The following is a 15937-nucleotide window of genomic DNA, read 5'->3' as shown; positions in this document are numbered from 1 at the left end:
GGTAAGACAGCTCATGGACAGGCAAATAAAGACCACAAATGAACCCTGAGAGATATCTACTATAATTCTCTAATTTCATACAGAGGTGAGACCTCACAGGAGAATGACAGAGAAGACAGGACATTTTTGTGGGCTAGGGGCAGAACCAAGACTCCATATCCACAGCCATACTGGGCACAGGGAACAACTTACCCCTGGTTTGAATGATGGCAGACCCAGCCCCACACCAATGGTGGCCTTGTTAGGATTCACTACTGAATTATAGTGGATGTTCCGATGGTAGCTGACACGGATGGGTTCATCCTCATTTTGGTGTATCCCATGGAATGTGTTGATAGGTTCTGCAGAGAAAGACAAAGAGGGAGCATCCACAGGGGGCCAGGTATGGCAGGTTCAGATGAGGCACCATTAGTCCCTCACCTACCCACTACAGAAGTACCTGTGCTGTACTGGTACACCTCCACGGGACGGTTGTACATCTCTGCCATGGCCTGCATCTCAATATGGTTGCCATGGCAGTTATTTTTCCGTTTCCGGTTGATGTAGGTGGTAAAGTCTTCTGTGACGTAGTTGGAGAAGTAGTCGGCATTCTTCATCTGCACAACAGATTGCAAGATGAAGGTCTGCATGCAGAGGAGATCCTATTGCCCTGCCTCTACCCCAAGGCCTGCCCACGGTCTCACCAGATAGTCCATGCAGTGCTTTCGTACAACTTCATGCATGTCCTGGTCTCCATATACCTGGTCAGCTAGGGGGGACAAAAGAAAAGCTGGGATCAGATCTGCCACTGGTTAAGAGTTCCAAGTCAAAGAACATCTTTGGGGGAGGGCAGGCTGGAGGATGAGGAAAACTCCCTTTCCTACCCCAAGGCCTGTAGAGTTCTTGCCCTTGGCTGGAATGGGATCATGAGGGATACAACCACAGGTCTCTCAGGCAGATGATTGTTTTAAGGCATGCCTGACTGCTGAAACAAATCAACAACAATCTAAGTCTAACCATTGGCCTCAGGCACCATCCATTCCACACTCCCACCTAGATAAGGACACTGAGGCTCAGGGTCAGTCTGTAACTTGCTCTAGGTCACAAAGGGTCAGTCCATGACACTCAACTCAGGAATTCAGTTTTTCCCACTCCTAGGAGTGAGCATGGCCACTATAGGTTAAAAACAAAGTATAGCTGGGCGGTTCAGCTTAGAGATAGAGTATGCTAAGCATAATGCTCCAGGTTCACCACCCAGCACCTCAAAAAAAAAAAAAAAAAGGTAATGAAAAAGGAAATAGCTCTGGCCCATCTCTTTCAGATACTAGTGAGCTAACTAGAAAGACAAAGTCAAGTGACCTAGGTGTTCTGAGATTCTGTATGTCTCACCTGTAAAATGTAAACAAGATGGATGATGACCTGGCAGGCCTCTCATGGGGATTAAATGAGACAATAGGTATAAAGTGACTAGCAATGGGTTTGGGACAGAGAAGTGGCTCAGTGAATCAGGGACTCCTCATGGTGAGGCGTAAATGTGGGATAATGCAAAGGTGACTGGACTTAGTAAAATCCTTGCAGGAACACACAGTCTATTAAGAAATTTAAGACACACACATGCACCTAAATTCAGACTAATTCAGGAGAAGCAGCCTGTGGCCCAAATGATCCAGGTGCCACAGGACTTGGTCCAACTAAGGGGAGAAGAAACCAGGTTCCTTCTCCCCTATTGATGATCTTCATACATGCTATTCCCTCTCTTTAGAACATTCTTCCCATCCTCTTCAGTGCCCACTTCTCAAACATCAATATGTTCTTATATTTTTCTTCTTTTTCCTTTTTTTTGTGGGGCAGGGCCTTATGCACCTGCTAGGTAAGCCCTTTAACATGGAGCTACATACCTGCCCACCCCCCCCCCCAACTATGTTCTTCAGCATAGTCCCCACATACACACTCAGGGCACCTCTATCACCACATTCATAAAAAGTGTGAACAAGACTTCAGCCTAAGCACAGTCCTACTGAAGGCAGGAGGCAGTTCCCACTTAAGCCCACCCCCAGCCCTGTGCCAATAAAAAAAAAAGGAAATCAGGGACAGTTTGCTGAACAGATAGTTTGGGGCGGCAGGCAGGGAGTGCTTCTCCCTAGGAAATTAAAGTGGGCTTGAAGATTAGGTAAGCCTCATATTCACTGGCTGCCACAAAGAGGGAATTTCCCTTTGTTTCCCCAGAGGGGCCCACTGCTGTGATGGGATCTCCCTGGGGCACAGGGTCAGGGCACAAAGGGAACACTGCAGAGCTCTTCCATGCCCAGCAGTCTACCTCTCTCAAGACCTGCCATAAGAAATCCTTTGTTGCCCTCACAGGAGGATTCTGAGTGATAAAGAGACAAAAGCTACTCTGAGATAGAACCCAGGCCCATGTCTCTCAAGTCCTCCTAAAAGTAAAGAGAACTGAGGAGTTGGGGGTGGGGACTATAAAGGCGGGAAGGGGTAGCCCCTTCACTGATGTAAACAAGGATGTGGCTTCTGTGGCCACACTTCCCCCCCCCCAGCAGCACTTCCAGCAAGTCACATGTCCTGCACACAGGCTGGGGGCCCCCTGCTGCTGCCTTTCTTAGAAGCCAGGACCACAGAGACCGCTGTGGCTGCCCTAGGCTGCTGGAGGAGCTATTTCTGTAGGCTGAGCTTGGGGTGTCTGGAGGCAGTGCTATCTGCAGCTGCAGTAAACAGGAACTGAGATGGGAGTGAAAGAGTTACACAGGGGTCTAACACCAGGCTCAGGGAGACAGGCAGAGGTATTGGAGAACACATATCTCCTACAGAAGGGTCAATGTTCACTGGCAGGCCTGGGAGATCTATCTGCAATAGTTGGATGCCAGATGTGGGAAAAGAGGGGAGATGGTGGGACAGGGAAGGGAGCTAGGGTAGAACCCCATGAGGGTCTCCCCGCTTTCCTTGCCATTGATCCCTTTGCCTGGGAGAAAGGCCCTGATACCTCCTAGGTGTGTGGCACTGCACAAGGCCTTTTAGTCTCTCTGGGCTAAAATGCCATCACTCATAAAGTAGAGACTGTAACTCTTTTTCTACCCACCAGGTGTTGTAAGATGACATGGAAAGATTTGCCAAGTACCTGAAGCACAGGAGATGGTCAACAAACAGGAGCACCATTTGTCATGATGACAATGACTTCATAATATTGCTAGCCACCCACGAGTCAGCCAGAATGCTGCCGGAAATGCTTATTAAGCCCTTCCTCATTTCTGTTGCACTTCCTCCACCAGAGGAAAGCCCCAAATGCAGAGCCCAGGCTGACCCCCCTCTTGCAAGCAAGACTGATTTTCTTCCTTTACTGAATCCAAAGTTCTACAGGCCTACCTTCTGAACACTTCATTCAAAAGTTTAGAAACCAAGCCAGGCATGGTGGCACGCACTTTTAATCCCAGTGGCTCAGGAGGCTGAGGCAGGAGGATCACAAGTTCAAAGCCAGCCTCAGCAATTTAGGGAGGCCCTAAGCAACTCAGTGAGATCCTGGCTCTAAATAAAGGCTGGGGATGTGGCTCAGTGGTTAAGCACCCCTGGCTTCAATCCCTGGTACTAAAAAGAAAAAGAAAAAACAAAAAACTTTAGAAACGTGCTCTAGAAAAATTAGCTCAGTGGTAGAACACTTTGCCTAGCATGTGTGAAGCCCTGAACTCAATCTCCAGCACCCCCACCCCCCCAAAAAAAAGGAAGAAAAAATTTAGTAACCAAATTCATATCAAACTAATAAGACAGGCTTCCCAAATACAGTCCTAAAGTATGGGCAAGTTACAATACTTCCACACTTATCACAGCTTTTGGGACAAACCCCTCCACACTGATTACAAGCTAATATCCTAATTTTGGAATCATTAATGTGGAAAAATGTGCATCTCTGAACCAAGGAAAAGGCAACAGTGCCTGCCCAACAAAGGAGAGCAGGATTTCTTCAATGATAAAAGCAGGAAAAGCATCCATCTGTCACAGGAGAGAACATTGCAAGCACTTGACATGGATTAGCTTTTCTAACTTTCCTAGCCCCGCCTCCTTCCTATGGAAAGCCCTCCTCCTCCCAGCAGGTTGGCACATGGGGCTGGGGGCCAGGCTGGACTTCCCTGCAGGGGATCCAAGGTGGGGGGAAGAGTGGCCCAATGGACCTGTAGGGGTAGGGGAATTCAGAGAGCTTGTTTTGATAGAAACTGAAACTCCTCCTCTTGCTGACGCTGCACTTGGCCATCTGCACCTGCTCTCCCCTCCCAGGGTCCAGCTGGAAGGGGTCCCCCACCACCCCACCTCTGTTCCCTTCCAAAAAACAGGGCTCAGAAATCCTCAGCACAATACAATTGGTTCCGCCAAAGACTTTTCACAATCCCAACTCATTTGATCCTCGCCAAAAAAATCCTCCTTTACCCAGGAGGGACAATGACACAGAAACATGGCACAGCTGGGCCAAGATTACACATTTGAAAAGGGGGGGACGATGAAGATGAGGCCAGGCTGTTAAGGGATAACTGCTGGCTTCAAGTGATACTACCAACCCCCTTCCCAAGCCAGCCAGCTGTCTCCTTAGCCACCTTACTTTCAAGGGCCAGGCCTGATACTACCTCAATTCCCCCATGGCACAAGCAAAACTCAGCTGGAACCCAGGAAAGGCCTGGGAATGGGCAGATTACAAGTATCAGGGGCTGTATCCTTCCCTAGGGCCAGAGGTCTGCATGAATCTTATCCTACACACACACACTCACTCTTCTTTCCCTTCTCTGGGCACACAGCAGTATCCAAATGCATGTGAGTAGCCAAATACAGCCAGCAGGGCCTACCAAAGGTAATCTCTGAGACTAAATACAAACACAACAAACCCCACAACAACAGAAAACTATCACATGTAGCAAGTAGATGACCTTGCCACCAACCAGGGAAGACTGAAAGGTGGACACAATATGAGGCTGTGCAAACACTCAGGAACCACCACCCCCACTTCCTTCTCAGTCTTTGCCAGGGGTAAGTGGGAGAGGGAATGACTAATACCTCTAACAGATTTGCTTCAACCTCTCACTCTTGCTGCCTGGGGGAAGCCCTTCTTCCTCAGGTTCCTTAAAATGTAACCAATATTTGCCTAGACTTATGTGGAGATGCAAGACAAGAGAACCCGGATTATCTTTCTAAAGGGCTTTAAGTACATGGCCCTCCCATTTGCTTTAGAGGTGTCTGGGAACCGCCTATTCCCCAGGTTGCAGCCTGCCTGCCAGAAGAGCTCAGCAAGTTCCACTAAGGACAGAAAAGGAAGCTTGGTGTCTGCAAGGAACCTAAAAACAAACCACACAAACGTGAGTACACACAGCAGCAATGGGAGACAGCTACCCTGTCTGTTCTCCACTGCTGTCTTGCTCCAGTGGGAACCCTGGCTGCACGGCAGCAAAAAGAAGCCAGGAAAAAGTTCCCAACAGCCTGTCAAGCAGCTGTGATATAATCTAGGCTGTAGCCCCTCTACCCCAATCAACACACCCTGGCAGGGAAAAACAGAGGAACTCAGCCACCTCAATAGCCTGGTCTCTGAGATATCTGCTCCTTTGCTCAAAGATTCCAGTGGCAAAGATGAAAATATGAAAGGATACAGGGTAGAAAAAGGTCAAAGGAAGCTGGTTACAGGAAGTGGTCCATGGGAATCTTCTGTGGCTTGATTCAAACTGAAACACTGATGTTCTAACACTGGCTATATGAACTAGATAGAACAGGGTTCTGGCTTTCTCTTGAGGCCTCAACCTCCCCATTTATAATACAATCAAAAGTGATCTAAGATCCACCCCTTCTAGTACCGATGGTCCATGTTCCAAGACCAAAACGACCCAGGAGTGTTTTGGGGACTCACTGCCATAACACAGCCCACACAGACACATCTATGTGGTCTCTACTTTAATCGATTGGAGGCCAGCACCAGAGCCATGGCCAGAGACAGAGGTTTCTGCTGAGTCAAAGCCACATGGAGAAAGGGAGGGAGGGAGAGAGATTCAGACTCACGTTTCTAGGAGGAGGTTATCTGAGCATAGCAGGGGCAAGGTGGGCCACAGGATACATCTGAGACTCAGACTACCATTTCTACTCCACCCAAGCCTTTGATGATGCTCACGAATATAGTGGAGGTGGAAGAGAACTGAGTGCAGTGATGATATTGGTTCACACAGGGTATACCCAGAACTCAGAGGCAAAACAGAAGGCAGAAGGCCACCTGCCTTGGGATTCCCAACAGTAGAGAGCTACATGCTCCTAGTTGGAAGAGATAAAGTCCAAAAGTCAAGGAACACAGCCAAGTCAGGCATGGTGGTATATGCCTGTAGTCCCAGCTACTCAGGGGACTGAGGAAGGAGGATTGCTTGAGCCAAGGAGTTCAAGATCACCTGGAAAGCATAGTGAGACACCATCTCCCAAAGAACACAAGTCATGGGCTGGGGTTGTGGCTCAGTGGAAGAGCACTTGCCTAGCACTAGTGAGGCCCTGAGTTTGATTCTCAGCTCCACATATAAATAAATAAAATAAAGATCTATTGACAACTAAAAAATATTTAAAAAAAGAGAACACAAAGTCACTCAGTCAGATGACAACCAAGCTAAGAAGCTATGGTTCATTCCTAAGATCATAGAAAGAATGTGTCCTGGGGCTGGGGATGTGGCTCAAGCGGTAGCGCGCTTGCCTGGCATGTGTGTGGGCCCAGGTTCGATCCTCAGCACCACATACAAACAAAGATGTTGTGTCCGCCGAAAAAACTAAGAAATAAATATTTTAAAAATTCTCAAAAAAAGAAAAGAAAAAGAAAGAATGTGTCCTTTGGACACCTCTGGATTCCCATACCAGCTCTTCCACTAATAACTAAGCTTGCCATTTCCATTTTTTTGGCCATGGTAGGGATCAAACCTAGTACACCATACATACTAGGCAAGTGTTCTACCACTAAGCTGCACCCCCAACCCTCCCGACTCTCCATCTTCTCACCTGTATCATGGGGTAATAATCCAGATTGTTTTTTAATCTTTACAATTTTATTTTGTATACACATTTGCTCAAAATTGGTGAATTTCTAGGCCAGATTCAGGGAACTGAAGGGCCTTTGTAAGTATTTTATATTGTCTAGACCCAAGGTATGCTGCAAACATAGTCTGAAGTAAAATGGGAAATAACATCTTTCTGAAGATAGGCTCAGAAACTTTAATCCAGTAAGTTGATGTGTTTCCTTTCTCTGGTAACAGGGCTGACTGATACCTGGTTGCTAGGCCACCATTTACAGGTATAGCCAGGAAAACAGGGTACAGACCTCCTAAAACAAAACCAACAAGTCCACCCCATGCCACGGTACAGGTTTCACAATTCAAATCACCTGTACTTAAAGGTAAACTTACAAAACCTTTGAAAGATGCAGTCACTGCCAACAATGGGAGCACTGCCATTGGTAAGCCAGCAGCTATTCTGGCCCATGTTACATGAAAGACACACCGAGAAAGACTGCTTGCTATTTTATTAGGCCACAGAGAGCATCATTAAATCCAATATACATGGATCCATGTTCAAGTAGATTCCTTTCTGCTCCTGATAGTTGTTCAGTAAGCATAAAGAATGAAGATGAATGCCTGATACACAAAAGTGGTCAAGGAAAAAACATAGTGACCTCTAAGTTTGCAACATACCCAACTCCAACCCTCAGTTATATATTCCTTCCAACTATTCAATGCATGGCAGGAAGTCAGAGCCTGCAGACCTTCACACCAGAGCCTAAGATGACTACCATCTGTCCTTGCAGAGGCTAGACTAGAAACCTAGGGGGTACAGAAGGCCTGGGGACAAAGTCCCCTTCCCAGGCACACGTATTGTGTACTCTGCACCAGGGAAACCTCTAAATGAGGCCTAGAGACCAGGGCCTACGTACTTCTGGGAGAGGCCCTGGGACTTCTGAGGTTTTACAGAGAAAAGCTGAGGGCAGCCCAGTCAGGGGAAATGTGTAGCCATAGTGCTGATAAGGAAAGGCCTTCAACCTGCTGTGGTCAGCTCTTCCTGTAAGCTCGGGCCCCTTACTGGAAGGCACCAGTGTGTGTGTGTGTGGGGGGGGGTTGTGTTTGGGGAGAATAGCCAGATAGATACATATGCATGTACACTGTTTTGTGCGTGCATGGTGGGGGTTATTGGGGAGTGAATCCAAGAGTCCTCTACACCTCCAGCCCTTTTTTACTTTTTGAGACAGGGTTTAACTTAGTTGCTAAGGCTGGCCTTGAACTTGTTATCCTCCTGCCTCAGCCTCCCAAATAGCTTGAGATCATAGGCATACACCACCACACCTGGGCAAACACTGATCTTGATATGGGTTACTGCACACACTAGATTCTCACTAGCTCCAAGGACTACTTCATTGATTACCCAAGACTCAGATGCTTAACCCTACCAGCCACCACCCTGCTTCTCCTACATCTATCCTGAGTTCTTTTTTTTTTCTTTTTTTGGTACTGGGGATTGAACCCAGAGGTATTTAACCACTCTGAACCATATCCCCAGACTTTTTTGTTTTTCTACTTTGAGACAGGGTCTCACTAAGTTGCTTAGGGCCTAAGTTGCTGAGGCTTTGAACTTGTGATTCTTCTTTCTTGGCCTTCTGTGTTGCTGGGATTACAGGTGTGCAACACTGCCCTTAGCCAGCCCAAGTTCTTGACACAGGGCCTGGCCTCTAACAACCCACCACCTATTCTTTATCTTTTTTTCCCCCAAGATGCTCCCAAACCCACGGATCTTTCTCTAGGAAACATCCTAGGGAGAACTTTAGCCAGAGGGATAAAAAGACTGGGTTTTCTCCCAGCCCAATAGAACATTTTATTGCCTGGACTGCTTCTGCTTGGTTATTAGGGAGAGGTAACCAGTCCTCCCCCAACCCTTTCAAAATTTTTGACTCTGAGGCACCACTGAAAACAGTATCTGGGCTTTATCAATGCTATTGTTCCATGAAGATCTACTATGTGTCAGGTACTAGAGGGATTTACCAAAAGTAACATCATTAAACCATTACAACTGTGGGGTCTTTTAGCCCCATTTTCCAGCTAAGAATGAGGCTCAGGAAAGAGCTGCCTGCCAAAAATCACACCAAGAATCAGTGGCACAGCCAAGAGTGTTGCCTGAACCAGTCCAACCCACCAGTAGATATGGATGGTCCCCAGAAACAGAGAAAATAGCTTATACAGAAGGAACTTGAGGAGCCTTTGAAAACACCACCACTTCAAAGATTGGGAAACAGAGGCTGAGGGCCAGAGAGCTCTTATGAGGGCTAGAACTAGAACCCAGGTCTTCTGATTCCTATCAGAGGGCACTCCTTGGGAGAGGAAAAGGTTACAATATTCCCAGTTTCCCTTAATGGCATGGGACCTCATGACTTCTTGTTGGGTTCACATTCAGAGCTAGAAAGACCACAAAGATCCAGTGCAGGCTAGCTGGCAGATGATATTAAATTATTAATTGTGTTAGGTACAATAATGGCATTTTGATTATGTTAAGAAAGCAAGCCTGGGGGCTGGGGATGTGGCTCAAATGCTAACGCGCTCGCCTGGCATGCACGGGGCGCTGGGTTCGATCCTTAGCACCACATAAAAAATAAAATAAAGATGTTGTATCTACCAAAAACTGAAAAATAAATATTAAAAAATTCTCTCTCTAAAAAAAAAAAAAAAGAAAAAGAAAGCAAGCCTATATCTGTCAGAGAAGCATACAGTAATATTTACAGATGAAATGATCCAATGTCAGGGTTTGTTTAAAAATACTCTTGTTTCAAGGGAGTGAGAAAGAGTGGGTGAGGATGAAACAAGGCTAGCCATGTGTTGATGACTGCTTTGAAGCAGGATGATGCGTACATAAGGGTTCACTATTTTACTTTTGTTTACGTTAAAAAATAAACCTAAATATCTAGCTTGATACACACATACACATACACACACACACATACACATGAGGAATGGAAACCCCAAATACACCAGAAATAGGGGGTCTGGGTGCAAACCCAGGTATTCTATATCTCAGAGTGACAGCAATGTGCTGTGGTTAAGAGCATGGGCCTCAGACCGATCTATTCCAGGATCCAAATGTTTAATCTACCACATAATATATGTGTGACCCTGAGCAAGTTACTTGGATCCCTGAGCTACTTTTCCCATCTGAAATATGGAAGCAATGATAGTTCCTATGCTCACCTAGCTTGGTAGAGTATTAAAACAAAACAGTTTCTTATAGTGTCAGCAGAGCATTCTGTCCCTAATTGATGTTATTGTTCTTTATTACTATCACTCCTGTTATTATTACTCTTGCACCACCAGACTCTTTCATGACCCAGGGATAGAGGCAGGACACTAATTTGAGGCTGGGGCCTAGAGACCATAATAAAATTAGCCTACTCCACCTCAAACCTCTCTCGGTGTCTACTCCTGACAACTGGGACACAACTCAGGGGCAGCCCTAGGCCCTTTAAGGGCTGAGGCACAGACTCACCTACAGCCCGAAATAGACAGGCGCCGTCCTCCTTCATCTGCTTGATGATGAAGCCTTTCTTGTCCCGTAGGGCCTTTTCAAACCAGTGCTCCTGCTGGAGGGAAGAGGTGGGGGTCAGCAACAGGGAATTCCTGCACCACCTCCCCAGGGCCCTTCCTCAAGCTCCAGAGGGGCCCAGATGACTGGCAGAGGGACACTGGGCAAGGTAAAGTTCTTGGCCCTTCTTGTATACTCCATATACTTGGAGCAAGAAACCCTTTCTTTCAGGGAATCAGTTGCTGGACTCGCTCCCAGAGAGGTCCCAGGTGCCCTGACAGCAGAAACCCCATCTGCCTTCTGACCCTTGCTGACCTTGTAGGCAGCCAGAAGCCCAGACCCAGTAAGTGCCTGGGTGGAGAATCTGGCTCAACTTCAAGGACTTTCACCCAGGGGAGATGTTGAAGAGGGAGTGACTGTAAAGAGTCTAGATCCTGAGCCCCACATATAGCTGGGTAATTCTAAGGTGTGTAAGGCAAAATATGTGCAATGTATGACCTCATTTGTGATTGAACACATTTAGAAAATATACATACACACATATGTTTACACACATCTATACGTATGTACGTATACAGACATATATGCACACAAAACTGGGAAGGCCAGACAACAAAATATTATCTCTAAGTGGTAGTATTACAGGTGATTTTCCTTCACCTTCCTTCTTTACAAAGGTATAAAATCCCTTGTCCAAAATCCCAAAACCCAAGAAGGCTTGAACATCAAAAGTCTTAGGGGGGAAAAAATACCCGAAGTCTTTATCAAACTCATTTTGCATCATAACCTGACCAAAACTGACATACACCCAGGTATTCCACTTGGGAGTGAATATTCCAATATTTCAATGCAAAAACATTCAGGTATTTGATCATAAGATGTTATACCAAACCTTGCTGGAGTGTTACATAATACAAAGTATTATGAGGCAACTTTCCTAAATTCTGAAATTTTTTCCAAGTTTCAGAGCACATCTGGCCCCAAAGGTTCAGATTAAGCGAGCCTGTACAAATGTGTATTTCTGGATTAAAAAAAAAATGACCGTGTATCACTTAAAACACATTTCCACTTCAAAACAAAACAAAGCAGAAACAGACCTTTCCCAGGCCCACTGCGCCCTCTGCTGGCCTTTGGACCCACAAACAGGGTGGCAAAGGATAGGATCCCAAGCCTGCCCCTTGGGGACACTGTCCTAACCAGATCCAGGCTAATGGTGATCAGACAGAGGATTCCACCTCTCTGCAAGGCCATTCATCCCCAGCTTATGCACGGAGTGGAACGCATTCCCCAGGAAAAACCAGGGGAGAAGAATCTCTGGCAAAGTAGTAAGCACAAGATTTGAAGGTCAAAAGCTCTAGGTTCCAACCCCAGCTGTTCCTCTTATCACCCAATTTACAAGTAGGCTGCCCAAAATCACCAAGCCTCAGTTTCATATCAATTGGGGAATATGTGGTCTTCCTGACAGAGCTACCAAGAAGCTCAGGGGAGCTTTAGTACCTGAAGAGGCTTTGTCAATTATATACCATATACTGGTAAGATGGTCACCAATGAGAGAAGGGGAGAGAGACTGGCATAGACAGATGATGTACAACTGAGAAGCCCACAGAAAGCCCTAAGTGAGTAGCTGGACAGGAGGGATGAAGACAGACAAGGGAATACCTAGCCAGCCCCACAATCAAGGCTACAACCCAAGAAAGTATGACTAGATTTCCAGATGACAAAGGCACCTCGAAGTCCTTAATGAGCTTCCATGGACAGCAAAAAGACTCCTTTTTATATACAACATTCCAGCATCCAGGTACCCCTCCTGCCCTGGAGGCTGTAGACTAGCACACTACAGCCATGTATCCCCAATCCATTCCTACCCCACAGGACAGCCATCTCTGAGATACACAGGAGGCTACCACAGTCAGGAGTGTTCAACAGGAAAGCTACAACAATAACTAAAGCCCCAGACCTGACAGAAGCTCACAAACTGCTAGGGAAGAGCAGGGAAACAGTCAATGACCATACAGTGTGCACAGGGCTGCAGAAGAGGTAAACAATGGGTGTTGTGAAATAGAGGAAGGGACCTGACCCTGCCATTAAGGCTGGCACTTAAGCAAAGTATTAAGACACCAAGACCTCCAGAAACACTGGTTAACTGGATGAGAAATGAAGTCACTTCTATCACAAAACACCAGGGATGCCAGAGCCCAGCAATGAGTTCAGTAAAGGCCTGAGTAGGACTAGGCAGGTAAACAGGGAAGGGCCAGAAAGAAAGAATTCATATTAGTAGAGTGCCTGCCCCATGCCAGGTGCCAGATGCAAAGAATGACCTCATTTAGCTGTCTGGACCATAGCCCAAATGGTAGGAAGCATTATCCTCATTTTACAAAGGCAAAAAGGAGCTGGGGATGGGGCATCAGTTAAGTCTAGTGTAGAACCAACATAGGAAGCCAAATGAGCCACAGCAAAGACATACCTGGCAGCCCATCCTGGTAAACTCCTGGTTTGTCCCTAATAGCAAAGGAGGCCTGAGGAGAAGATGCCCTGTGCAAATAGGATATGGGTCCAAGGCAGCCAGACTGACATCTAGGCCTGGAGCTAGAGGATCGACTACAGGCCACCCACTGTCCCTTCTCTCTCTCCCTTTAAAATGAAAATGTTGTTTAGGAAATGATGATGTGAGTGGGGGCTGGAAGATAGTCCAGCCATAGGTAAGTTTAAGCTACATAATGCCCTGGCCTTAAGTCAAGTCCAAGCCCTGAACTTTTCAAGTTCACCACTGAGCCTGTGGGGGAGTCCCTCAATAAAGGGCTGAACAAAGATCTTCTCTGACAACAGAGTATCCTAAGAGGCAAGGTAACACTCTGCAATCTACTGGTCTGAAGATCCAAGTGAAGCTGGAGCAGGATATGGAACCCAAATGAGAGGTTCCAATCTAGCTCCACCAATTATTAGCCATGTGATGAACTACTCTGAACCACAGTCTTCCTATCTGTGAAATGGAGATAACAAGCCTCCAAACAATGGGGATACTGGGCAGATCAAAATATTAGAGAATTTATGTCAGAAAGAGACCACCACAAATTCCCTTTCTCTCCCTGGTCTATTCTAGGCTGAATAGTGGCCACTCAAAGATAGTAGATACTAATCCCTGGAACCTGTAAATGTTTACCTTATAATGAAACACTATTTGCAGACATGATTAAAGACCTTGAGAAGGGGAGGTCACCTTGGATTACCAGGTTGAACCTAAATGCAATCACAGTGTCCTTTTTAAGAGAAACAGGGAAATCTGATAGAAAAGGAAACCACATATACACAGAAGAGAAGGCAATAATAAGGATAGACAGAAATTGGAGTGATAAAGCCACAATCCAAGGAATGGTGGCAGATAACAGAAACTGGAAAAAGGACCAGATTCTCCCCCTAGAGCCTCTGGAGGAAACATGGCCATACCAACACATTACTTTTGGCCTGGTAAGACAGATTTTTTTACTTCTGGCCATCAGAACTGTGGGAGAATACATATCTGTTGTTTTAATACCCATTCATGATAGTTTGCCACAGAAGCCACAGAAAATTGATACAACCCCCTTGTAGCACTCCTTAGTGTTTTTAGTTCTAGAACCTTATGGCTGCAAGAAAACATAGCACAGCTCCCATTTTGCATGATCCACCTCCCAAGCACCTGCCCAGGAAAGGGGTTAGAATTAAGGTGACAAGGGCCTGGAATCCCCACTCCCAGTCTGGGAAACTGCTGACCCAGCCTATGGATAAATGAATGGCCACTGAAGGGGAAAGAGGGCAGGAGAAGATGACAGCAGCAGTGGACAGATGTCTTCCCAGAGCCTATGGCCAAGAGGCGTTTAGTATTCTGGGCTTCACAGCTCTGTCCCAGCAACCCTTGTGCCAAGACCACCCCTCCCCCAAAACACCCAGGAACACTGGCTCAGCTCCACAAGCAAAACAGGCAACCCATCCAATGAGAAATACAGACATCCCTCTCTAAGGACTAACACAAGCCTCCAAGGGCAGAAGAAAGAGAAATGAAGCAGTCCCAATCCTATTGCTGGACTGCTGGGGAGGGATTAAAAACCCAAAGATCCTACCATGGAGAAATAAGAAAGAAATGAAGTACTTATACATGCTATACCATGCATGAGATTGAATCACATTATGTTAAGTGAAAGAAGCCAGATCATAGTGGGCTACATACTATATGATTCCAATTGTATTCAAAATAGACAAATAAAGACAAGAAGTAGATTAGTGATTTTCAGGGGGTGCAAGGGGATGAGAAGATTGGGGGATAGTGGCTAAGGGGTTTCTTTCTGGAGTGATGAAAATGCTCTAAAATTGACTGTGGTAATGGATGCACAATTCTATGGCTATACTAAAAGCCACTGAATTGTATAATTTAAATCAGTTAATTGTATTGTATGTGAATTACATCTCAATAAAGCTGTTAACCAAGCCAGGTACAGTGGCACATGCCTGTAATTTCAGCAGCTTGGGAGGCCAAGGCAGGAGGATTGGAGTTCAAAGCTAGCCTCAGTAATGGCGAGGCACTAAGCAAAACTCAGTGAGACCCTGACTCTAAATAAAATACAAAATAGGGCTGGGGATGTGGCTCAGTGGTTGAATGCCCATGAGTGCAATCCCTGGTACCAAAAAAAAAAAAAAAAAAAAAAAGGCTGTCAACCACAAAAAATACCCAAGGACCTATAGCACTGACCAGGGAGAAGCAAGCTGAATACCAGCTGAAATGCCATAACACCCCCACCAAAGGTAACACATTCCCCAAAACCAAGGAGTCCCACTTAAAACTTTCATGCAAGGCAGGAGAAGTGGGGAACATGGGATTAAAAAATAGAATGCAACTTGCTTCAGAGAAAGTTCAGAGTATGATTTCCTTGCTCACCATTGCCATTTCATGAACAGAGAAACCAAGGCCTGACAAGAGAAATGCCCCCAAACCACACAAATTTAGTTTAGAAACAGGACTCAAATCCATGTTGCCTAGGAAGGGACCATTTTCTATTTCCCCATCTGCTAACTACCCAATTCTAAGAAAGGCCAAGGAAATCAGCAGGTTCCTAGATGGATACTAGCGATGAACAAGAAAAACCCAGATATTCCTGGAGCAAACCTCCCATCCTAAGCCAAAAGGAAAAACCAGCCAAGGTCTAAGGTGAGCAAAGTCAGATACTTACACACTCAAAAACCCTGGGCAGGGCTGGGATTATAGCTCAGTGGTAGAGCACTTGCTTAGCACATATAAGGCACTAGGTTTGAGCCTCAGCACCATATAAAAATAAATAAAATAAAGGTATTATGTCCATCTACAACTAAAAAATGTATTTAAAAAAAAAAACCCTGGGCAGGGATGACCTTTGCAAAAATGGAAGCTGAG

General features: G+C 46.0%; 1 protein-coding gene and 1 pseudogene across 5 annotated transcripts in view; both read right to left on the bottom strand.

Annotated features, from left to right (window-relative positions):
* The window catches only part of Otud5 (OTU deubiquitinase 5), a 30919-nt gene that overhangs the window by 9659 nt on the left and 5323 nt on the right, over window positions 1–15937 (bottom strand). For 2 of the 5 annotated variants that reach the window (XM_071606702.1, XM_071606703.1), the window contains exons 2-5: window positions 10501–10594; window positions 684–748; window positions 425–596; window positions 193–341 (exon numbers count right to left, since the gene is read on the bottom strand). In XM_071606702.1, the coding sequence (XP_071462803.1) occupies window positions 193–341; window positions 425–596; window positions 684–748; window positions 10501–10594 (480 nt within the window). The remainder of the gene's footprint in view (window positions 1–192; window positions 342–424; window positions 597–683; window positions 749–10500; window positions 10595–15937) is intronic. The other 3 variants (XM_027952234.3, XM_027952235.2, XM_071606704.1) reach the window with 2 other exon arrangements.
* Window positions 7050–7484, bottom strand: LOC114105696 (transmembrane protein 126A pseudogene; annotated as a pseudogene).

Source organism: Marmota flaviventris, chromosome X, assembly GCF_047511675.1.
Source record: "Marmota flaviventris isolate mMarFla1 chromosome X, mMarFla1.hap1, whole genome shotgun sequence".
Taxonomy (NCBI): Eukaryota; Metazoa; Chordata; class Mammalia; order Rodentia; family Sciuridae; genus Marmota; species Marmota flaviventris.
Note: the sequence above shows the minus strand (reverse complement) of the source record. Positions and strands in the feature narration are given on the sequence as shown.